This window comes from Pantherophis guttatus, chromosome 15, assembly GCF_059756535.1.
Source record: "Pantherophis guttatus breed Tessera chromosome 15, ASM5975653v1, whole genome shotgun sequence".
NCBI classification, from domain to species: Eukaryota; Metazoa; Chordata; class Lepidosauria; order Squamata; family Colubridae; genus Pantherophis; species Pantherophis guttatus.
The window spans coordinates 7,556,562-7,580,124 of NC_142077.1; the positions used below are offsets into that span (position 1 = coordinate 7,556,562).

Sequence of the window (23,563 nt, forward strand, 5' to 3'; positions counted from 1 at the left end):
AAGAGTAAACAGTGCTCATCGCTCATTCAGGACTAGAGACTTAAAATCTACTTGGACTTGGCAAGGTGCTGTATTTCAAAGCATGATCCCAAGGTGGTCGGGGAACGGAGGGGACTGGCAGTGCCAATGAAATATTTTTTATAGAATTACAGGCGTCATAGTTTTCACTGATGAGATCCCTCACTTCAAACGTCGTGGGAGGAAGTTCCCATCCTTCGGCGTGGTCCATGTTCTTGAGAAATACCTTCATTCTCCACGGTTTTCAAACTTTCATACAGTATATTGGATTCGGAATGGAGTCTCTGCTTTTTAAAAGATATTCGAACAAGATCGTACTCTATAAAATGCCCAATATTCTGTAGATATTCTCTGGTCTCTAGATATTTGAGGGCTGCAGAGCAACGATTTACATTTTTTAAAAATTTATTTATATGCCACCCTTCTCCAGAGACTCAGGGCGGCTTACAAGTCGTTAAGCAATAGCCTTCATACTTTTGTATATTTTATACAAAGTCAGCTTATTGCCCCCACAAACCGGGTCCTCATTTTACCTACCTTAGAAAGGATGGAAGGCTGAGTCAACCTTGAGCCTGGTGAGAATTGAACTCGCAGTAATTGCAGGCAGCTGGAAGCTAAATACTACCTTTAACAGTAGCATTAGTCTGCTGCGCCACTCAGGCTCCTATTATTCCATAATAATTTATGGAATTATTAAAAAAAGAAAATTCACAAAGTCCATGCGTAAGATTTGCAGGCCCTTTTTCTATAATTCTGATCTTTTATGAACTTTCCCCCTAACTTGGTCCTCCGTTGCATTTCCATCCATTCCTCTACCAGCATGGCCAAGGAGTACGTCTAAGTTTTTCTGAACAGTCGGTCCGCTAAATTGCAATCCAGGCCTATCAAAGCTCACGTATCCAATATATCAAAGTATTTTTAAGAGAAAGTCAAATCAATAATGCCCTGCTTTAGAATTCCCTCAATACATATTTGCACAATAGGCCTTAAAATATATGACTTCATCATGTCATCTTTCTCTACATTTTTATCAAGGATGTTTTATGCGGCGGATTAAAAAAAAAGAAGAAGCAAAAAGCAACTTATCTTATTTTGTATAAAACTGACAAATTGCATCTCGGAATATTTCCCAGTTGTTTTCAGTTGAAAGCAGAGAGAGCATTGTAACTTGAAAGGATCTTGACAGCAGAAAAAGATACGCCGGCCCACTCGGAAGAAAACCAGATTATAATCTAAAATGTGATATAGCCTTTCCTGATTCATGGGGACTACAACTCCCAAAATTCCTAGCTTGAGTATTTGAGAATACAATTTTTCAGATTCAGCCTGGGACTTTTATCTTTCTGCCTAAGGGCAGGGGTCGGCAGCCTTAAACACTCAAAGAGCCACAAAGGTCCTAACAGGAAGCCCCCCCCCCGGTTCAATTCTGGAGCCGACCAAAAGTCAGGTTCCCCCACCATAGAGTCTCCTCCTACGCGGCATCCTTTTTCCTCTACCTGTCCTAACTGAAAACCCTATCAATTGTGGAGCTGACCAGAAAACCCGCCCCTTACCATAGAGTCTCTTCCTGGTCCGCCGTGCTTTTCCTCCCCATAACTGGAAGCTCCTCTCAAAATTGTGGTGGCGACAGAGAACCACAACAGAGGGATGAAAGAGCCACATGCGGCTCCAGAGCTGCAGGTTGCTGATGCCTGGTCTAGGGCAGGGGTCGGCAACCTTAAACACTCGAAAGAGCCACAAAGGTCCTAACAGGAAGCCCCCCGTTCAATTCTGGAACCGACCGGAAGTCTGCTTCCCGCCTCACCATAGACTCTCCTCCTAGCGCAGCATCCTTTTTCCTCTACCTGTCCTTACTGAAAGCCCTATCAATTGTGGAGCTGACCAGAAAACCCGTCCCTTGCCATAGAGTCTCTTCCTGGTCCGCCGTGCTTTTCCTCCCCATAACCGGAAGCTCCTCTCGAAATTGTGGCGGCGACAGGGAGCCGTAACAGGGATGAAAGAGCCACACGCGGCTCCATAGCCGCAGGTTGCTGACCCCTGGCCTAGGAGCTACTTTATCTCCCATGTCCCATTCCGTTATTATCCCTAATTCCCAGCCCCTAGGAAAAAAGCTGGGGGAAAAGAAAAAAAAAAAAGACTTCGCTCTTTGCAAAGTGAAACATTTGCAAAAAAAAAAAAGAAGAAGAAGAAGCCTCAGAAAAGCCGGCTGGCCCGGTTCGAATCCGGCAGAAGGCAGAGCGCCTGAAAATTAGATCGGGCTTTTGCATCACTGACTTGATTGATTGATCGGGATCGATTGATTTGCAGGGTGGAGACAGAAAATCGGCCTTTCATCGTGGGTGGTGTGCTTATAATGATGATACATTGGTTAGGTGCGCTTGATGCAATGGGCAGGTTTTTTTTTTTAACCCTGTTTTGCAAGCAGCCCCGCGAGAGCCTGTGGGAATTGCTGTCACAAGCCACAAAATAAATAAATAAACAAACAAGCAAAAGAGATAAACTTGCCTTGATGGCATCACCAATAGTGGTGGGTTCTAACCGGCTTTACTACCGGTTCTCTTCGTGCACACGCTTTACCTGTGATCGCCGCGCGCATGCTCGTCATAACGTCACCGCTATCGGTTCTGCCGAACCGGGAGGAACCCACCACTGGTCTGGCTACAGGGCTAGCTAGTTTCAGTATATCACTGAATAGTACAGCAGGTGGGAGGAGTTGCCTCTATATAATTCCCCCCTCCTTTTTTTTTTTTCCAATTTAGGGAAGGGGAGAAGGAAAAAAAAAACAAGTGTATTTTCTTTTCTTTTTTTTTCTAGTACATATAGCCCAGTACAATGCACCTTTTTTTTTATTTGAAAAGTTTTACAAATGCATTTTCTCCCCAGTTTCCACCCCCCCAAAAAACCCCCCAAACCCTCCCTAACCCTCCCCCTTTCCCCCCAGGACTTCCACAAAATAAAATCCTAATCAAAAATACATTTTATGAAACTTAAACCCCTCCACCCCCTGTATACTATTTATACCTTCATAAAACTCAATTAATCTATCCCTACATAATACATTCATTCAGCTAAAAGCTATCTGATATTTCCTAGTTTGATATTTATTCTGCACATAATCTATCCACTTTTTCCACTCCCATACATAAGACTCTTGAGTTCGGTCTTTTAAATATGCTGAAATCTTCGCCATCTCTGCAAAACTGGCCATCTTCAAAGTCCATTCTTCAATAGTGGGCATAGCATCATTTTTCCAATATTGACTTATCAATAATCTCGCTGCTGTCACCATATACAATATCAGCTTTGTTTCACCCAAAGTAAAACCCTTAACTATACCCAATAAAAACAGTTGTGGAGAAAACTGAAGTTTTTTCTTCAAAACATTTTGCAAAAAACAAGTGTATTTTCATTTTATTTACTTATTTATTTATTTGCCAAGCATCGATAAAATAACGATAAGATAAAAGCACAAACGTGATTACGAATACATGAAATGGATACGAATAAAAAGGAACTTTTCTCTCTTTCTCTTTTTTTTTTAAGTCCTGTTTTGTTTTGTTTTTAAACAGCCTACTGCAAGTTTGAAGTCAGAGGTTGAAAAAGTTAGATGAAGGAAGACAAGGATTAAAGAGGAATTGTTAAAAGTTAAAATGGTTGTGGGAGGGATGAGACGGCATGCGTTAAACGTCACACCGTCTTGGGCAAAAAAAGAAAGAAAGAAAGAAAGAAAAATAAATAAACCAGCTACTCTTTACTTTTAAAAGAAATAAAATTAAATAAACCAGCTACTCTTAGGAAGAAAAATGGGGCAGGCTGGGAGCCCTGCTTTCCAAATTAAGTTGTCCATCCTTCTGTCTATTCACTTTTGAGGAAGGGAAGCTATTTTTCCAGCAAAATTCCCAGAAAGAGTTAGTGGTATATAACTGCATTTAAGCATCTCTCCCCCACCTCTCGGTCTCTCTCTCTCACACGCACACACTTCTCCTTCCCTCCCTCCTGTCCTTGTCATACGCACACGGTTTAATGAGTAATTTTAAAAAATTGAAAATAAAAGGGGGAAAATGAATAGGTGTTGAACTAGGCTGTGATATGTAAATGCCAACTAGTAATTACCTAAAACCACATATATATTTTTTTTTTATATTTCGGTTTCATCTTGCAAAACATTTCATTTTCGCTGAGTGAAAACACTTAATTTGGGCTGCGTTTTTGTTTTTTTTTCCCCTCCTTTGCACGGAGGCTTGGGTGGCAGAGAACCGCGGTGGTTCTCCCTGGCACTAGCTAGAGGGCACACGAGCTCTTTCTCTGGGCTCCCGCATATCCTTGGCTGAGTCGTCTCCAAGGTTATTCGCTCCTTAGGCTGGAATTATTAACTGGGAAATTCACCTACCTGTCTCGGCGTTGCAAAGGAGCGTTCTTTTCTTTTTTTCCCCGTTTTAACCGTTCCTTCTTTCTTTCTTTCTTTCTTTCTTTCTTTCTTTCTTTCTTTCTTTCTTTCTTTCTTTCTTTCTTCCTTCCTTCCTTCCTTCCTTCCTTCCTTCCTTCCTTCCTTCCTTCCTTCTCTTTCCTCTTTCCTCCTTCCTTCCTTCTTTTTTCTTTCTTCTTTCTTCTTTCTTTCTTTCTTTCTCTCTCTCCTCCTTCCTTCCTTCCTTCTTCCTTCCTTCCTTCCCTCCTTCTTTCTTTCTCTTTCCTCCTTCTTTCTTTCTTTCTTTCTTTCCTTCCTCCTTCCTTCCTTCTTTTTTCTTCTTTCTTCCTTCCTTCCTTCTTTCTTTCTTTCTTTCTTTCTTTCTTTCTTTCTTTCTTTCCTCCTTCCTTCCTTCCTTCCTTCCTTCCTTCCTTCCTTCTTTCCTTCCTTCCTTTTGCCTTCCTCATTCTTGGAGAGGTGTCATACTTGGCCTGTTTCAGAGCTACCTCGCTTATTCTAACAAGAGGCCTTAATCCCAAAAAAGTGTTTTCTGGAAGTCAACAAAATGAAGCTGTTCTTTGGTGGCGTGCAGGATTAATGAGTGCGTCCTAATACCTTTTAATAACATTTTATCAGTTTATTTATTTGTTCAACTTGTATGCCGCCTTTCTCCGAAGACTCAAGGCGGCTTACAATGCATTTAACAACCATATATAAAAACATTAAAAATTGGTACAAACATTAAAAACCATTAAAACCCATTCACACCATTCATGGCCGGATCTCGCCAGATCGCAACAGCGAGATCAACGGCCCCGGGAAAAAGGACCCTGGGAAAGCAAACGATGTCACCACCCACATCATACCCCCCCTTCCCCGTTTCTCTCCCTCCAACACCCCCTTCCCCCCCACCCCCCAAATTTCTCTAAGCATTGTTTGATAGATATATCACTTGGCTTTCACAAAGGGAGTTTTATGGCACTTTGAAGATGACATATTGAAGCCACTCTTTGCTGTGGATTTAAACTACATGATCCATAAAAATGTAGTTCTATTCCCACTTAGCAGGGAATAAATCTCCCTGAAATGAATGTCACTGGGTAAGTTGCCCTTACGCTAAGCCCCAAAGTTTAAGGCGAATCGGTTAGGATCAGCACTCCGAAGCCACGGATTGCAAACCACGGAGGGGGGGGGGCTGGATTCACCCAGGACACGCAGCCGAGAAAAAAGAAAGCAGCGTGGGAATCTCATCTCCACTGACAAGTTCTATGGCTACCTCTTTTAACTAATGTTGTTTAGCCTGTTCCTTTTCTTGCAATCATCGCCGAATACTAATTCGGCGGTTACTAATGAACCTCTCTTCTTCAGAGCTATTTATAGGTAAACCGTGTATTCCCCCTTTTTCGCTGTAATGCCACGGCGGCGGCGTCATTTACATCCCATTCTTTCCCCCCGCCCCCGTCCCAAATAATTTCAGTTCCTGCATTCGCTTTGCTTGAAATAGTTTGGTTGCAACCTCTTCGTTTATTTCCTGCACGCACGCTTGGTGACGGAAGTCGGGGGGGGGGATACTCTGCGTACCAGATCCAGGTTGTAGAAATATGGATGAGTATTAGGTGGCAGCAAAGAGTCAGGGTAGCGGTAAATTTAAATCAATTTAAATATTTAAATTGATATCCCAGGCTCTTCCCCCCCCCCCACCCCCAGCCTCAGTGGTGAGCTGCTGGGGGTTCGGGAGAACCTCTAGCTAAGATTCTGTGCAGAGAACCCCCAAATCCCACTCCCAGCTGGCCCCGCCCACCCCGCCCCTCCCAGGAGTCATCACGTGGCCTGTTTTGGATGCAGGTAAATGCAGGGCACGTTCGGAGGCTCAGGGAGGGTGAAAAATGGGCCTACTGGAAGTTCGGGAAGGCCGTTTTCAGCCACCGGAGGGCCTCTGGAGCCTGGGGAGGCTGTTTCCAGAGGCTCAAGGAAAGCCTCCGGAGCCCAGGGAGGGCAAACCCCCCACTGCTATAGTGTAGGAAGCTGACTAGGCCACACCCACCATGGCCACACCCACCCAGCAACGCGGCAGAGAATCCCTTGGTAACCCCTGCTTAGAGAGTTCAGTGTTTCTCAACACTTGGCAACTTTAAGATGCCTGATGGACTTCAACTCCCAGAATCCCCCCTAGCCAGCAAGCTCCCCCATCCCTACCTAGCCCGTGTATGTAGACTTGCTGGCTTCATTATCTTCCCCGTGACATTGAATTGAGAGGTGGCGTGGACCAGTGATGCTTATTGTCTTGTCCCACATTTCTAGGTTGAGTCAGTGAAGATTCAAGCTTATCTTAGAATCTGGAGGAACTGCTGCTGTTACTAACAGGATATCTGGGGATTATGGAAGTTGAAGTCCAAATCAATTGGGAGGCACAAGATTAGAGAAGATCAGGTCACATTTCGGGCAACACCTAATGAATCAGTTTTTGTGATTACAGGTGCATAAACATATAGATTACCATATCCAGGAAAGTCACTATTAATTAGCCTATTTGGCTCATTTCAATTCACCTGAAGCTCCTTCTCTCCCACCAGTTTTTGGATTAAGAAGCCACTCCCATCCTTCACCATTGGCAATGATGAAGGCCAAAGTGTTCTGTCCATACAGTAATTAACATGACCCATGATAGATGGATTTCCCCAGCTTCCTTAATCCTGTCACCCTTGCCAGGAAAGCAAGCTTTTCATCCTTGTTGTTGTTGTTAGTTGCGAAGTCGTGTCCGACCCATCGCGACCCCATGGACCACGTTCCTCCAGGCCTTCCTGTCCTCTACCATCCCCCGGAGTCCATTTAAGCTCACTCCGACTGCTTCGGTGATTCCATCCAGCCACCTCATTCTCTGCCGTCCCCTTCTTCTTTTGCCCTCCATCTTTCCCAGCGTTAGGCTCTTCTCTAGGGAGTCCTTCCTTCTCATTAGGTGGCCAAAGGATTTGAGTTTCATCTTCAGGATCTGGCCTTCTAAAGAGCAGTCAGGGTTGATCTCCTCTAGGACTGGATCGCCTTGCAGTCCAAGGGACTCGCAGGAGTCTTCTCCAGCACCAGAGTTCAAAGGCCTCAGTTTCATCCTGGCAGTGGGTTTTTCAGGATGTAGAGTTGCCATCGCTTGCCTTGTCCTGCAGTTGCCCCCCTCCTTTCTCCTCATCTTCTCCATCCGATCCCAGCAGGAGCCCAGTTTCATTTCCCACTTTGTCATTTGGACCAGAAAGAGAAACTGTCAGAACTCTGGTCCGTTTCATCTCGTGAAAAAAGAAAATAAAAGCCCCATTTTTAGTGGGGCCAGAGGCACCTTCCTATCCTCCAAAAACAGCTGGTGGGTCACCTTCACAAGAGTTGGAAGGGACCTTGTAGGTCATCTAGTCGAATCCCCCGCCTAAGCAGGAGACCCTACACCATCTCTGATAGATGGCAGTCCAGTCTCTTCTTGAAAGCTTCCATTGATGAAGCTCCCACAACTTCTGGAGGCAACTTCTGTTCCATTGGTTGATTGTTCTCACTGTCAGAAAATTCCTCCTTATTTCCAGGTTGAATCTCTCCTTGGTCAGTTTCCATCCATTCGTATTCCTTGTCTGGCCTTCAGGTGCTTTGGAAAATAAGTTGACTCCCTCCTCTCTGTGGCAGCCCCTCAAATACTGGAAGACTGCTATCCTGTCTCCCTGGTCCTTCTCTTCACTAGACTAGCCACGCCCAGTTTCTGCAACCGTTCTTTGTATGTTTTAGCCTCCAGTCCCCTAATCCTCTTTGTTGCTCTTCTCTGCACTCTTTCCAGAGTCTCAACATCTTTTTCTATAGTGTGATGACCAAAACTGGATGCAGTACTCTAGGTGTGGTCTTACTAAGGCTTCATAGAGTGGTATTAGTACCTTACTTGGTCAGCTAGATCGTCTAGCTTCCTTCCTGATAAATTTAATTTTTAATATTTTAATACTCTTGAATCCTTCCCATCATCTTCCTAAGTCTCCAGTTGCAAAAAAACAACAACAACAACGAAGAGCCAGAACCAGTAAAGTGGCTTCTGTATTGCAAAAGAGAACACCTGGATGATTTGTGGCATAGAAACCAGTAGACTTTACATCTCAGGCAGCGTCTTGAATCACACCTGCGCTGCTGTTTTTTTTTTTTGTTTGTTTCTTTTTCTTTTACAGCACCTTCCTACCCGGTGATTAAAAGGAAAAAAAAAATCACATTTTTACATTTGGAGCTGGTGGGGTTTAAGGATGAAATAGTTCTCGTTTTTCCCTGCTCCAGTCTTAGTTGCAAATAAGCAACTAAAAGTGGGGGGGGGGGAGAAATTTACCTGCCTCCTCAAATGTTGAATTGAAAGTGATCCCCTGGTTGATAGATCTGAAAGTGGGCGGTGTACATAGATGGGTGCCGATCCAGCCAACCCAGGATTTTTTTATTCTGAGAAAGCTGTATCTGGAATCTAGAGGCACGATGTCTCTTTAGCAAGATATATGGTTTCATAATTAGCCTCTTGCATTTTTCCACGACTGCTAGCATCAGCGTTCCTCAATGTGTTACCCTGATTAACAGCTGCTTTGCAACTATTTCCCTGTGCCACTGATGACCATATTTGTCAAGCTAGTCTTGACGAGAGTAGGGATTCCCCCCCTCCTCAAAAAAAACCTCCTTGCCTGGCTTAAAACGCTGCATTTTCTCACCTTCCCTCCCCAAAAATTAACAGGTAGGTGTTCCTCTCTCTTCACCATGAGGTCGTGGTGACATTATGGAAGTGGCTTTTGCTTCTTCTGAACTAAATCCCAGCAGATCTGTCAGTTAATCCATCCAGTCCGTGTCTATCTACGATTCAAAAGCCAAAAAAGGGGATTGGTATTTTAGAGTTGCCCCAGAGACACTATGGATATATTGTGGCCCGCCAGCGGCCAGCAGAGCTGGCAGCAGATTCGGACAGTGAGGAGGTTGGAACATGGGCCAGTCCTGGAGTCTGGGGAAGGCTCGGATGAGGACTCTGAGTCGGAGGCAGAGAGGGGGCCAGGGCCATCTGGGAGTTATTTGCTGCCTCCGAAGCCTCCGGAGTCTGACGTCAGCAAGGCAGAAGAACGGGAGCCTGTTCCCAGAGCTGCCAGAAGACAAGAACAATTAAGAAAACAGGGTCAACTTGGGAGTAAGGCTTGGAGATGATTGACCCCTCCCATAAGTCATAAAAGAGGAGCGAATGGGACGTGAGCTTTTGCAGGAAGCAATTAGTTCATCTGGTCAGTTCAAGCTTTGGGAAAATTCTGTTTGACTCTGTGCTAAATTTGGCCTTGCCCTGCGTTTGGCAATAAGTTCTCTGGCAGCTTTCCAAGGGAGATAAGGTGGGTGTTTATAAACACTCCCCTGAAAGACTGTTTGTGAAGCCTTTCGGACTGGGAATGACAATAATTCACAGCCGTATGAATAAAAGAGGTTTGCTGGGACTACGATTGTGCTGTATGCTTTCTAAGGAAGCCTAGGTCAGAACAGGATAGTGAGATGGGTGACGTTATAAGTTTAATCAATAAAGCAAGAATGAAGAATGCAACATTCCTGAATTTGCCGCATCTCACAGTAGCTGCTTTTAAGTGTAACTTTTTCCCCCGATGGTGCCACGATATTCACATAAACACAAGAATGGGGATACCGTGGGGAATTCTGAACTGAATAGACTACAAGCTACAGAATTAGTCGGTTTCTCTCACTTCAACTATAATATCGGTGTCAAACTCAAGGCCCGGGGGCCCAATCCGACCCGCAGGGTGCTTGGATCTGACCCGTGGGGCTGCTCGGGAAACAGAGAAGGACTGGCCCAGCAGACTGGTGTTTCTGCCAGTGAAAACGGAGCTCGGGAGGGCCACATGCTCCCGAGCTCTGTTTCGGCCAGCAGAGGGTTGCAGGAGGCTGTGGCAGCCGAAAACGGCGCTCGGGAGCCCGTTTTCGCTGGCAGAGCGCTCGGGCCACCACAAGCGCCCTTGATATGAATGGCATCAAGCTAGCCATGTCCACCCTGGCGATGCACCCCCGCGCCCCCCCTCCCAGCGGTCAAACACAACCCTGATGCACCCCTCCAATGAAATCGAGTTTTGCACCCCTGAGCGATCTATAGTTAGAAGCTGAATTAGATCCACAGATAACAAAGGAGGGGATGTAATGGCTGTACAATCTCAGATTAAGAATGGACACTTAAATTTCTTTCCGGGAATATCCTTGGATGATTTGAGGCCCATTATAGATCTCACAACCGACTCTAGAGGACGGAAACCCGGCGATAAAAGTTTGTGACCGCGGTTTAATTCACACGAAGCCTTAGAGCAGCTCTCAATCTAAAAGCTCCTTTGCCACAGCGGGCCAAGACGGATTTCTTGTAATCTTTTTATTTCTGTGTTGGATATGTAAAGTTGATGATACTTTACATATTCAGCCCATGTGGCGATTTTATATTTCAGTGTTATTGCGCGAACTAAAGCAAAAGGGTTAATTCCTAGGTTGAAAAACAATGTCGGCATATTGGTTTGATCTCGGAAGCAGAGTCAGATAATGTTTGAGTACCGATTTTTCCAGAGAACGGATAGCCAGTAACGATTTTAAGATAACCGTGGCAAAAATCCCTCAGACCCACTGTATTTTCATGGTCCCTAGAAATTTGAGGATATAGATAATGGGGGTGTTTTTTGTCTGTTGCAGACATAGCAGCCAAGGGTAATCTCTATAGAAGCTGTGTCTGATAGCGGGAGCAGGCGAATCTCTCTACTTTCTTAGCTATAATTTTGTAATGTCATTTTCAATCAATAGGCCTTTAGCAAAAAGATGATGGAGGAGGCCTTTTAAATAATTTAGTTCTTGTTAATGGAGCGATTTCATTTTTTGATAGAACGGCTTTATTGGGAAGTAGATCTGTTGCACTGGGCTTCTTCCCTTCGTGGTAACTTCTCCGCCATCCCCCCCACCCCCCCACCCCAGTCCTGTGCGTGGAATAAAAACTGAGCTCTCGGCCTGCTTATCGGAAATACCGTGTTTCCCCGAAAATAAGACCCTGTCTTATATTTTTTTGAACCCCTGAAATAAGCGCTTGGCCTTATTTTCGGGAAGGTCTTATTATTTTGGGGCGCATGGAGCAAGACGGGGCTCCTCATGCCATGTTACCTGATTTCCAGCTCTGTCTCCCTAACCCTAACCAGAGGAAATGGCGGGGGCCAGCTGCGCATACATTTAAATATTTTTGGGGAGGGCTTATTTTCGGGGAGGGCATGTGCTCAAAAGCTCGATTGGGCTTATTATCAGGGGATGTCTTATTTTCGGGGAAACAGGGTAGTATTGTGAATTTGGGGTAGAAAAGTTCTGTTTCTTCATTTTTAGGTCAGCAAAGCCAGTTAGACACCCAGTGGTTCTGTGTAAGTTTTAAAATCAGTTGTAATCTCCGTGTAGGCTGTATATGAATTAGAGTTAGAGTTATACTCCGTGATAAAACCTTTACAGACTTTAAGGCGTTTAAAGAAGGATCAGGAAGATATTTTGCACCCACATTCCTCAAAACTGTGCCAATAAAAGAATTATCAAGTTATAATATTCTTTGCGGCTGTTATTAATGTTTTAAACTATGATACAAGTTTTAATGTTGGCTTGTGTGGCTGGATTCCGATGTACCCTGCCTAGAGATGAGCTGTGGTATCAACGTGATGAACAAACTGTCATTGGGACCTTGGAAAAGTCCATTTTTTAAAAGTTGGAGGACTTAATACCCTATAAAACATATTTCAGGATAAATTTCCAGCATGCCTCTGGGCACTATGTGAATTCCAGTGGTAAAAATAAGGAGCATTTTGTTCAAAAGTGTGTCTTACTTCTGAAGGTAAATTCATTTGATAAAGAACATCTTAGGAATCTAGAGAGGAGGGTGGGAACAACCTTACCTACGGTATTTTTCGGAGTATAAAGACGCACTTCCCCCCTCCCTCTAAAAGTGGGTGAAAATTTCGGTGCGTCTTGTACAGCGAATGTTGTGGTGGGGGGAGGGGGTTGGTGCGTCACCGATCAGCTGTTCTAGAATGGGCCGTGGCGGCAGTGGCGAATGGGCGGCAAATGGGTCTTGGCAAACGGGCCATGCCGGTGGCAAACAGGCGGCGGCAAACGGGCCATGCCGGTGGCGAACAGGTGGCGGCAAACAGGCCATGCTGGTGGCGAACAGGTGGCGGTAAATGGGCCATGCCGGTGGCGAACAGGCGGCGGCAAACGGGCCATGCCGGTGGCGAACAGGCGGCGGCAAATGGGCCATGCCGGTGGCGAACAGGTGGCGGCAAACGGGCTGTGCCAGCGGCAAACAGGCCGCAGCCACAGCGATTGGGTGACGGCAAACGGGCTACAGCAAACGGGCCAGATGAATACTGGATGGATGCTGGGAGGCAGAGGCAGATTTTCTTTTCTCTTGTTTTCTTCCCCCAAAAAAGGCAGGTGCGTCTTACCATCCCGAGTGTCTTATACTCCGAAAACTATGGTATTTGCCTTCTGAGAAAAGACTTATTTTATCCTGGCCATACTCCAAAAAAACCTTTTTTGTCCCAATGTCCAGAGAATGCCATTTGGGAACAGTGCGTCCATTTATCGTTGTGACTGCAGATTGTAACAAAGATACATAGGATTAAAAAAAATAACAACGCCGAAATTAGCAAACGATAATAAGTAACAACAAACAAAAGAAAAAGCATCCAAAAGAATTGAGCGGATGGAACCGGTGTTAAAACGGATTGCTTAAGAATGATTTCTAAGTTTAAAAAGAAAGCATGATCAAGCATGGAATTGCATCCACAAGGAGGTAGTTTATCCGTTCAACCTTTGACCTCCTAGGGATTGTTGCTCACCGCGATTTTAGCTTAGCTAGAGCTGTAGAAGGGATGATGGACGAGACCGTGTAGTCACGGCCCAAACCATAAGGACGAAAGCCCTCTGGTCCAACGGACGTTTGCAAAATCTCCTTTCAAGCATGCCGTGGCATCGTCTGAAAGCAGAGAGAAATGTCAAATCCTTTCCCTGAGGAAACCTTGGTGATACTGGACCAGACACTGAGATAGGCATTCATGTTTCTTATAGTGGTGGCCCCAGGATGAAAACTCGGTAGGTTTGTCCCATCATAGCATCTCTGCAGGCATCTTATTTGTATCGTATGACTATCATTAAGTGTTGTCCCTTATGATTCTTGACTAATGTATCTTGTCTTTTTATGTACACCGAGAGCGTATGCACCAAAGACAAATTCCTTGTGTGTCCAATCACACTTGATCAATAAAGAATTCTGTTCTGTTCTGTTCTGTTCTGTTCTGTTCTATTCTATTCTATTCTATTCTATTCTATTCTATTCTATTCTATTCTACTCTACTCTACTCTACTCTACTCTACTCTACTCTACTCTACTCTAGTTCTGTTCTTTTCTAGTTCTTTTCTATTCTATTCTAGTTCTGTTCTATTCTGTTTCATTTCTGTTCCAATTCTATTCCAGTTCTGTTCTGTTCTTGTTCTTGTTCTGTTCTGTTCTGTTCTATTTCTATTCTATTCTATTCTGTTCTATTTCTCTTCTCTTCTCTTCTCTTCTTTTCTAGTTCTTTTCTGTTGTATTCTATTCTGTTCTATTTCTGTTCTATTCTATTCTATTCTGTTCTATTTCTCTTCTCTTCTCTTCTCTTCTTTTCTAGTTCTTTTCTGTTGTATTCTATTCTGTTCTATTTCTGTTCTATTCTATTCTATTCTATTCTATTCTGTTCTAGTTCTTTTCTATTCTAGTTCTATTCTATTCTGTTCTAGTTCTAGTTCTAGTTCTGTTCTATTCTAGTTCTGTTCTGTTCTGTTCTGTTCTATTCTATTCTAGTTCTGTCCTATCTTGTCCTGTCCTGTCCTGCCCTGTCCTATCCTATTTGTAAAGTTTGCCTCTTGTTTTCACTATTCCGAGGATTACGTTCTCCTAAACGAGGCAGGGATATTACACTCATAGAATAGGACTTTGGTCCATCGCTTCCCACTCTTACAATACAAGAAAGAGGCTTTGATTAAGGGAGGGTTAGGACTGTGTCCAACTGGACGATGGTTTTCTCACCACCCCCACCCCCCCCCCACCATCGCCCACTCCCTCTGTGGCCCATAAAAGTTGAGAATCTCTGCCCTGCGGCCTTACTCGATGATCCCTTAACGGCTGATGGTCCATAAACGTCGTTGCTTCTCAAGCCAACGAGCGTTAAACTTTTAAGTTTAATGAAGCCGTACAAACGGGGGGGGGGGAGATTTTTTTTTGGGTTTTGTTTTGTTTGAAAGTTCGCGTCCTCCTGCCAAGTCTTGAGTAAGCATTTTGGTCTCTCGGCCTTCCCCTCCTTCGGCTGCAAAAAAAAAAGAAAAGAAAAGAACGAGGGCCCATCCAAAAGTTCCAGGAGGAGCCGGTGATTAACAACGGAAGCAAAGTCGCTTTTGATAACGCTGGCACATCTCCGTATCTGCTTTATTCGGACATCTCTCTGGTTCAGCACTTTTTTTTTTCTCCCCCCTCTCCTCCTCCCTCCCCGCAGGTTATTAATTTGTACTGTTTATCCTTCTGCCTTTTGTTGCAAGCGGTACCCATTGCCGCTTAAATGTGCAATTTCCCCGTCGCTGGCATTTCCAGCGAGGCAGATCAACGAGGGGGGGGCAATAAACAAGATCAAAGAGGCGCTTTACGCGTGGCGTGGAAGGTGGGCTGGTTGGATTCATATTATTTTATGATTTGAAATGATGGCAGGCTAAACTTTATAAAGAGACGGCGTTCTCTCTTTCCACTCTCTCCCCCACCCCTCCTTCACCCCCGTCGTCTTTTTCTCTCTCTCTTCGTTTCCAAGTATGCTGGGAGACTTGGTCAAATTTCCCGTTAAAATTAAAAAAAGGAAAAAAAAAAGATAGAATTTCATCTCCCCTTCTCTCAAATTCATTTATCATGCTTTTTAAAAAGGTGTTTTCTCTACTTTACCTGATGTCTAAATTAGATTGGCTCTTATAATGCTGTTCCTTGCTATATTTCCCCCCCCTGCTTTTTTTTTTTTTAAATGAATTAGTAATGACAGCGTACTCCATCATACCCTCTCTACAGCCACTTTAAGGGAGAAGCCGGGTGATCTAAACCTTTTAACCTATTAAAGTTGATTTCCCCCAATTGAATCAGACGCACCGCAGGTGTAATAGCTAATCATTTAAACTACACCTGCTATTATGTTTTTTTAAGCCATTATGCATGTTGGATAGATGATAATTCATGTTTATTGCATTGTCCGATGGATCAGTTTTGCCTACACAAGACTGATTAATGTATTTAAAGAAATAAGAGATGCCATTTAAGATGGGGAGGGCGCGTGTGTTTTGTACATGCATACACAACATTGATGGAATGCATAAGGAGTACATCAAAAGAGCCATTAAAAGCCAACAAAACTTTCACTCTTTGACCTAAGATGCATCTCTGGAAAACCAGGTGAACTTTCCCTTGAGTTACGGCAATGCATCTGGGTTGAGTTTTCTCCCCCACCTCAAAAAGTCTTCCAAGCCCATCTTTCGTAGAAGGTTATACAAGACAGGGCCCAGAATTGGAAGTCAAAGGCCGATCTGCAGTCAGGATGATGATCAGAGGCCATCGTGGTCTCAGTTGGCTTTCTAGGAAATGACAATAAGGTAAAGGTTCCCCTCGCACATATGTACTAGTCGTTCCCGCATCTAGGGGGCGGCGCTCCTCTCCGTTTCAAAGCCGAAGAGCCAGCCCTGTCCGAAGACGTCTCCGTGGTCATGTGGCCGGCATGACTCAACGCCAAAGGCGCACGGAAAACGCTGTTCCCTTCCCACCAAAGGTGGTCCCTATTTTTTCTACTTGCATTTTTTTTTTTACGTGCTTTCGAACTGCTAGGTTGGCAGAAGCTGAGACAAGTCACGGGAGCTCACCCCCGTTATATGCGGCACTTGGGATTCGAACCGCTGAACTGCCGACCTCACCGCGGAAGAGACCATACCATCCCCTGAAGGGCTTGAAAGCTGCCATTTGCTAAAACATACTTTCCATGCTGCTTTTGGGCTAAAAAAAAAAAAAAAAAAGCAAACACATACTAATTAACAAAATGACTTTAGGCCATTTTTATCCCTTGCGATTTGGGATAATAGGTGTTTTAATTCAGTGGGCCGGAAGGAAGCCAGATTGAGGAAAAAGTGTTTTCTGAGGGATCAAAACAGGGATTGGGCCAGCTTTGCTCTTCAAAGCAAATGGCATTCCGTGTTCTGCAGTGGTTCCCTAGGTTTATATTTTTTTGCAGAAGGGGAAAAAAAACAAAAAACAGATCACAAACTCCTGCAGAGTATTAGATCACAGTGCAGAATGATTGAAATCTTAGAAAGTTGAAATAAAGATCAAATGTTGCCTTCCTTTTTTTGCTCCTGCCTTTACTTACCTTACTCTCCTTTTTGTTGTTTTAAGACAAGGGTCGGCAACCTGAAACACCCAAAGAGCCACAAAGGTCCTAACCGGAAGCTCCCGTTCAATTCTGGAGCCAACCGGAAGTCTGGTTCCCCCATCATAGAGTCTCCTCCTAACACAGTTTCCTTTTTCCTCTACCTGTCCTAACCAAAAGCCCTATTAATTGTGGAGCCGACCAGCAACAGGGAGCCGCAGCAGAGGGATGAAAGAGCCACATGCGGCTCCAGAGCTGCAGGTTACCGACCCCCGTTTTAAGAAATAACAGTTTAAACCACACGCACCTGAGCCTTTTTGGAATTGTTAAATACCCATTTCTAGGTTGTTACATCTTTAGTGGCCAACAAATTGCTCTCTTATTCTTTGTAAAGTACCATCCTACAGTAAGTATTATTGCTTCGCGTCACTCCTTCATTTCCTCTTTCCTTGACTGTTTATATTCATGTTCTTCCAAGCTTCAAAAAGCTGGCACCGTTTGATTGATCTTGAAATGAGCATCTCTGCTGCAGAGCACAAAAAGTGACCTTTTGGAACTCTCTGATATAGATCTGCCTCAGAGTTAAATTACCGATGTACTTAAATTTACTGGTAACCGGGTATTTGTAGTAAAAAAAAACCGTTGATAGCGCGGTTGGGTAGGAATCTGAATCCTGATGAATCCCGTTTTAAATTTCCCTTTTTCTTTTCTCCACCTTTTTGCCAGATTGCCACAGCTGTGAAGTTTTTACAAAACCCTCGTGTTCGCCAAAGCTCGCTTGCAAATAGAAGAACATTTCTGAAGAAAAAAGGTATTGCACTATATAATCTGAAAAGTCAATTCTCCATCTGGGTTTTTTCCTTCCTTCCTTTCCTTCCCTTCCTTACTTGCCTCCTTCCTTCCTTCTTTCCTTCCCTTCTTTCCTTCCTTCCTTCCTTTCCTTTCCTTCCTTGCTTGCTTGCTTGCTTCCTTTCTTCCTTCCTTCCTTGCTTCCTCCCTTCCTTCGTTCCTTTCCTTTCCTTCCCTTCCCTTCCCTTCCTTGCTTACTTGCTTCCTTCCTTCCTTCCTTCTTTCCTTGCTTCCTTCCTTCCTTTCCTTCCCTTGCTTGATTGCCTCCTTCCTTCCTTCTTCCCTTCCCTTCCCTTCTTTCCTTCCTTCCTTCCTTTCCTTGCTTGCTTCCTTTCTTTCTTCCTTCCTTCCTTGCTTCCTCCATTCCTTCGTTCCTTCCCTTCCCTTCCTTGCTTACTTGCTTCCTTCCTTCCTTCTTTCCTTCCCTTCTTTCCTTGCTTCCTTCCTTCCTTTCCTTCCTTGCTTGCTTGCTTCCTCCCTTTTCTTTCCTTCCTTCCTTTCTTCTTTCCTTTCCTTTCCTTTCCTTTCCTTTCCTTTCCTTTCCTTTCCTTTCCTTTCCTTTCCTTTCCTTTCCTTTCCTTTCCTTTCCTTTCCTTTCCTTTCCTTCTTCCCTTCCCTTCCCTTCCCTTCCCTTCCCTTCCTTCCTTCCTTCTTCAGCTTTTTTTTTCTTGTGAATTGTCACATTGGCTCTCTCCCCCCCCCCCTTCCCTTCTGCTGTCCTCTTGAACTCTGAAAGATTTTAAAAAGCACAGGAACGTTTACCGATCCTTAGGCGAGCAGGGCGAAAGCCAGTGAGACGAGACCCATTCAAATGGCTTGCGTTGCAAACTTCTGAACTGCTCAGCTTCTTTGAGAAGATGGAAGGATTTCCTTTGGTTGGTTCTAAGCCATTCACGGTATTCACTATAGACCGGCCAGATGAAACGGTCAAGGAACTTCAGAAGAGGAGTGAAGCCATTTGGTAAAAAAAGGCCGGCTGCAAGATAGACAGCAGTCAGGCCGGGGTTAAATTTGAGGTCACTCTGCCTTTCACCATCAGAAAGGGCAAGCGATTGACGGCTGAGCTCCTTTTAAAAAGCAAAGGAGATCTACATCTCGATAAATTCGTCCTCGTTTCCAGCAAGTAGAAGTTGCACAGTTCACGGCTTTGCAACGTGTCTTTTGCCCATAAGGTTAAATGAATTGCCTTTTTAAAAAGAACAAAAAAAAAAAAGTCCATCTAAAGTTTTAAAATTGTTAGCTCAAGAACCCAGAGGTGAGTTTTGTTTGGGGATTTAAAGAGTAGATCTTTAAATCTTATAAATCCTGGGTTTTACCTGTACTGTTGCAAAAAAGCAGTTTCTGTACGGACTGGTAGAGTTGAATATTTCTGTTTTTCTTTAAAAAAAACCCACCCCCTCAATGTAGAATGTTTGAACATGTTTGAAAGAAAAATCCCCTTGCCAGACTGAGATGCTCTGAGATGCTAGTTTCCTTTGTGAAAGAGTGTGTTATTCACACTTAACCTGCACCTCTAATTGTGACCAGTCCACAAATACTGGCATGGAAGCCCTGAGGTCATGTGACAATACTAGCAATATCTGAGAAAGTACCATCCCGAGTTAAACTCACTTTTGAGATGGCTGAAGACCAGAATAGAATAGAATAGAATAGAATAGAATAGAATAGAATAGAATAGAATTAATAGAGCCTTGATGGCGCAGCAGACTAAAGTGCTGTTAAGTAGCACCAGCTGCCTGCAATTACTGCAAGTTCAAATCTCACCAGGCTCAAGGTTGACTCAGCCTTCCATCCTTCCGAGGTAGGTAAAATGAGGACCCGGATTGTGGGGGCAATAAGATGACTTTGGATAAAAAAGAACACCGCTTAAGGGGGGGCCGAAAGCCCTACTAAGCAGGTATATACAAAAGTATGAAGGCTATTGCTTAACGCATTGTAAGCCACCCTGAGTCTCCGGAGAAAGGGCAGCATATAAATCGAACCAGTAAGTAAGTAAGTAAGTAAATAAATAGAATAAGGATTAGGATTAGGATTAGGAATAGGAATAGGAATAGAAATAGAAATAGAAATAGAAATAGAAATAGAAATAGAAATAGAAATAGAAATAGAAATAGAAATAGAAATAGAAATAGAAATAGAAATAGAAATCAATTCACTTCACTTTTGGCCAAGTGTGATTGGACACACAAGGAATTTGTCTTTGGTGCATAAGCTCTCAGTGTACATAAAAGAAAAGATGCATTTGTCAAGAATAATAAGGTACAACACTTAATGATAGTCATAGGGAACAAATAAGCAATCGAATCATATCAGGAAACAGTCAATATAAATCGTTAAGGATACCAGCAACAAGGTTACAGTCATACAGTCGTAAGTGGGAGGAGATGGGTGGTGGGAACGATGAGAAGATGAATAGTAGTGCAGACTTAGTGAATAGTTTGACAGTGTTGAGGGAATTATTTGTTGAGCAGAGGGATGGCGTTCGGGGAAAAAACTGTCCTTGTGTCTAGTTGTTCTGGTGTGCAGTGCTCTATAGCGTCGTTTTGAGGGTAGGAGTTGAAACAGTTGATGTCCAGGATGCGAGGGGTCTGCAGATATTTTCCCAGCCCTCTTTTTGACTCGTGAACATCTCCATCTCCCTTAATCCTTTCTTCAGGCTACAGATACCCAGTTCTTTCAAACGTTCTTCAGAAAAACAGAGATTCTAGATCCCTCAAGTTCCAAGATCGCTCCGTTCTGCCATTTACATTCTTGTTAGGATGTGACAGCTAGCACTGCAGTCTGACCAGCACACATACCAAAGAATTTGCATGGTGCGGGCCTCACACCGCTCTCAACATCGCCCAATTTTTGCATTGCGTTCTCAACAAAGGTTGTGCTTTGTGGAGCAACAGCCTTGGGGTGGGGGTGGGGACTCATCCATAGGGAAAAGTTTTTTTATGAACTCACGTTTCTCCATCTAAGTGGATCCGCAGAGCCCAGATCTCCAGGAAGACCATGCTGGGCTGGGGATCCTGGACATTGTAATCCTTGCTAGATGAACAGAGGCAAGTTAATTTTTTTTTTTAATGAGAAACTAATCGATTAAATGATAGTAATTGGTAGGTAGAGGGCAAACTTTGGATTTGTGTGTATGTGTGTTAAGCACAAATTGCGCTTAACAATTTGTGTGAAATTCTCCCCTCGGCCTTCAGCATCCTCTGCATTAACAAAAAATTAGGCCTTTGAAACTCTTCGCTTTTCAGATCTGCTTTCTTGCCATACAGCCTTCTCTCTCTCTCTCAGAATAAACATTTCTATTCTATTCTATTCTATTCTATTCTATTCTATTCTATTCTATTCTATTCTATTCTATTCTATTCTATTCTATTCTATTCTACCCTACCCTACCCTACCCTACCCTACCCTATTCCTATTCCTATTCCTATTCCTATTCCTATTCCTATTCCTATTCTTCTCTTCTCTTCTCTTCTCTTCTCTTCTCTTCTCTTCTCTTCTCTTCTCTTCCCTTCCCTTCCCTTCCCTTCCCTTCCCTTCCCTCCCTTTTCTTTTCTTTTCTTTTCTTTTCTTTTCTTTTCTTTTCTTGTGTGAAATTCTCCTCTCAGCCTTCAGCATCCTCTGCATTAACAAAAATTAGGCCTTTGAAACTCTTCGCTTTTCAGATCTGCTTTCTTGCCATGCAGCCTTCTCTTTCTCTCTCTCTTTCTCTCTCTCTCTTTTTTTTTCCTTTGAAATATGTGGATCTACGGGGAGTAATTAATCATAAACGCTTTGGGATTTCTACAACGAAGCAATGAAGCAGAGGAAAGCTGAACCTAAAAGCTATACTGATTGCCTACGGTAACCTGATGCAAAATCTATACTTACCAAGAGATCCTTTGACACTCCCTTTCTCTCCCCCCCATTCCCCCCCTCCATCCGACGCTGGAATCATATGCCCTATTATAAAACTATCTTTACATCTCATCAAAATGACCCGTTATTATTCCTTACGTTTCATTCCTCCGTTCCCCTCCGTGTTTTCTCTATCAGCATGGATGGGGCTAAGATTTCATCAGCCAAAGGTATTTAAAAGCAGTTCAGAGACAAAAGTCTCCGAGATTTACGTCACGTTCCCCTGCCATCACCTTCATGGACTGTTTGTGCGTGTGTTTAAAAGAAAAAAAAAAATCTGAGCTCCGTGTAATCTGTTTTTGAAGTGGTATTAGTACCGCTTTATAAAGCTTTAGTAAGGTTGATGCGTCCAGATTTGGTCACCATAATATATAAAAAAAGATGTTGAGACTTTTGGAAAAAAGGGAGGAGAAGAGCAACTAAGATGATCAAAGGCCTGGAGACTAAAACATACAAAGAACGGTGGCAGGAATTGGGTCTGGCCAATCTAGAGAAAAGAGGTGACATGATAGCAATATTCCAGAATATTGGGGGGTCAGAAGTGGGGAGGGGTCAACCTATTTTCCAAAGCACCAGAAAGCAAGACAAGAAACAACGGATGGGAACTAACCAAGGAGAGAAGCAACCTGGAATTATGGAAAAACTTTCTAACAGTGACCAGTGGAACAGCTTGCCACCAGAAGTTGTGAGTGCTCCATCACCGGAAGCTTTTTAAGAAGAGACTGGACAGCCACCTGTCCAGGAGGTTGGACTAGAAGACCTCCAAAGTCCCTTCCAGCTCTATTCCGATTGATGGTTTAGTTTTAATAAATCTCTGACTGGGAGGAGTGGACTTAGTGGGAGAGAGACCGGTCGGCATTGAAAAGAAACCAGAGACCCAATTAAAGTGTCTAATGAATGACTGGACTAATGACAATCAAAGAAAGAAAAGAAGCGGGGGGGGAAGCTACCGTAATCCCATTTGATGCATTCCTCTCCCCCTTTGTTTCGGCTGCCCTTTGGGCTAATTCAGGGGTCGGCAACCTTAAACACTCAAAAAGCCATTTGGACCCATTTTCCACAGAAAAGAAAACACCGGGAGCCACAAAACCCTTCTCTGTGCCTGACTATTTCTTGAGCGGCCACAAAATATAGTTGTATGTTTTCTTCTGAAACTTTTCTTTTCTTGGATTTATCCATGGTTGGCCTACCGGAGGTTGAAAAGCTCAATAAATCGTGTGCTGGCAGGTGTCGCACATTGGCGGTTGTGACGCATATTTTGAGTGACAGGGAGCTGCAGCAGAGGGGCGGAAGGAGCCACATGCGGCTCCAGAGCCGCAGGTTGCTGACCCCTGGGCTAATTGTTCACGAGGGAGGGGTCATCCTCCTCTTTAAAGAGTGGAGGAAACAAGCATCAACAATGTGGAAAGTGAAGCCAGAACTTTTAACAATCACTTTTAACCCCTCCAGGGATGGGACGAGCAGAAATCCCTTCGCAGTGTAAACGGGATTGGCGGGGAGTTGCTTTAATTAAAATAGGCAGGGAGGGAGTCCACCTAGTACCTACGGAGTGTTAATGTGGTATATATATCCTACATAAACTCCTCCCCCTCCCTTTTCTGGCTTAGCCTAAACACAACCCCAAAGCTTATTAGAGACGCCAATGGAAGTGCCCTTCCTGGGAGCTAAGGATCGGACGTGGCTTTTCAGGGCCTTCTTTAACAAGGAAGCCTGTTTTTGTGTACGGCAATGTTCTGCCCTAGGCTTCCCCAGCAGCATGAAGCCGAGTCCTCGTCCCGATAAACCCCTTTTATTTCATTTACAGTGAATTCCTCTCCAGCAAAAGTCTTTCCTCTCCCACAGACTTTCAAGGTAGTTCACCATGGCCGACCTTTATCAGGCTTGGAGAGTGGCCAGGCCGATATCTTTCAGACTCCACACTGTAACCGACAATACTTGGCAA

General features: G+C 44.0%; 1 protein-coding gene across 1 annotated transcript in view; it reads left to right on the plus strand.

The window, feature by feature from the left end:
- The window catches only part of PEX14 (peroxisomal biogenesis factor 14), a 120,194-nt gene that overhangs the window by 40,057 nt on the left and 56,574 nt on the right, over positions 1-23,563 (plus strand). The window contains exon 3 of the mRNA XM_060682407.2: positions 17,605-17,689. Coding sequence (XP_060538390.2) covers positions 17,605-17,689 — 85 coding nt within the window. The remainder of the gene's footprint in view (positions 1-17,604; positions 17,690-23,563) is intronic.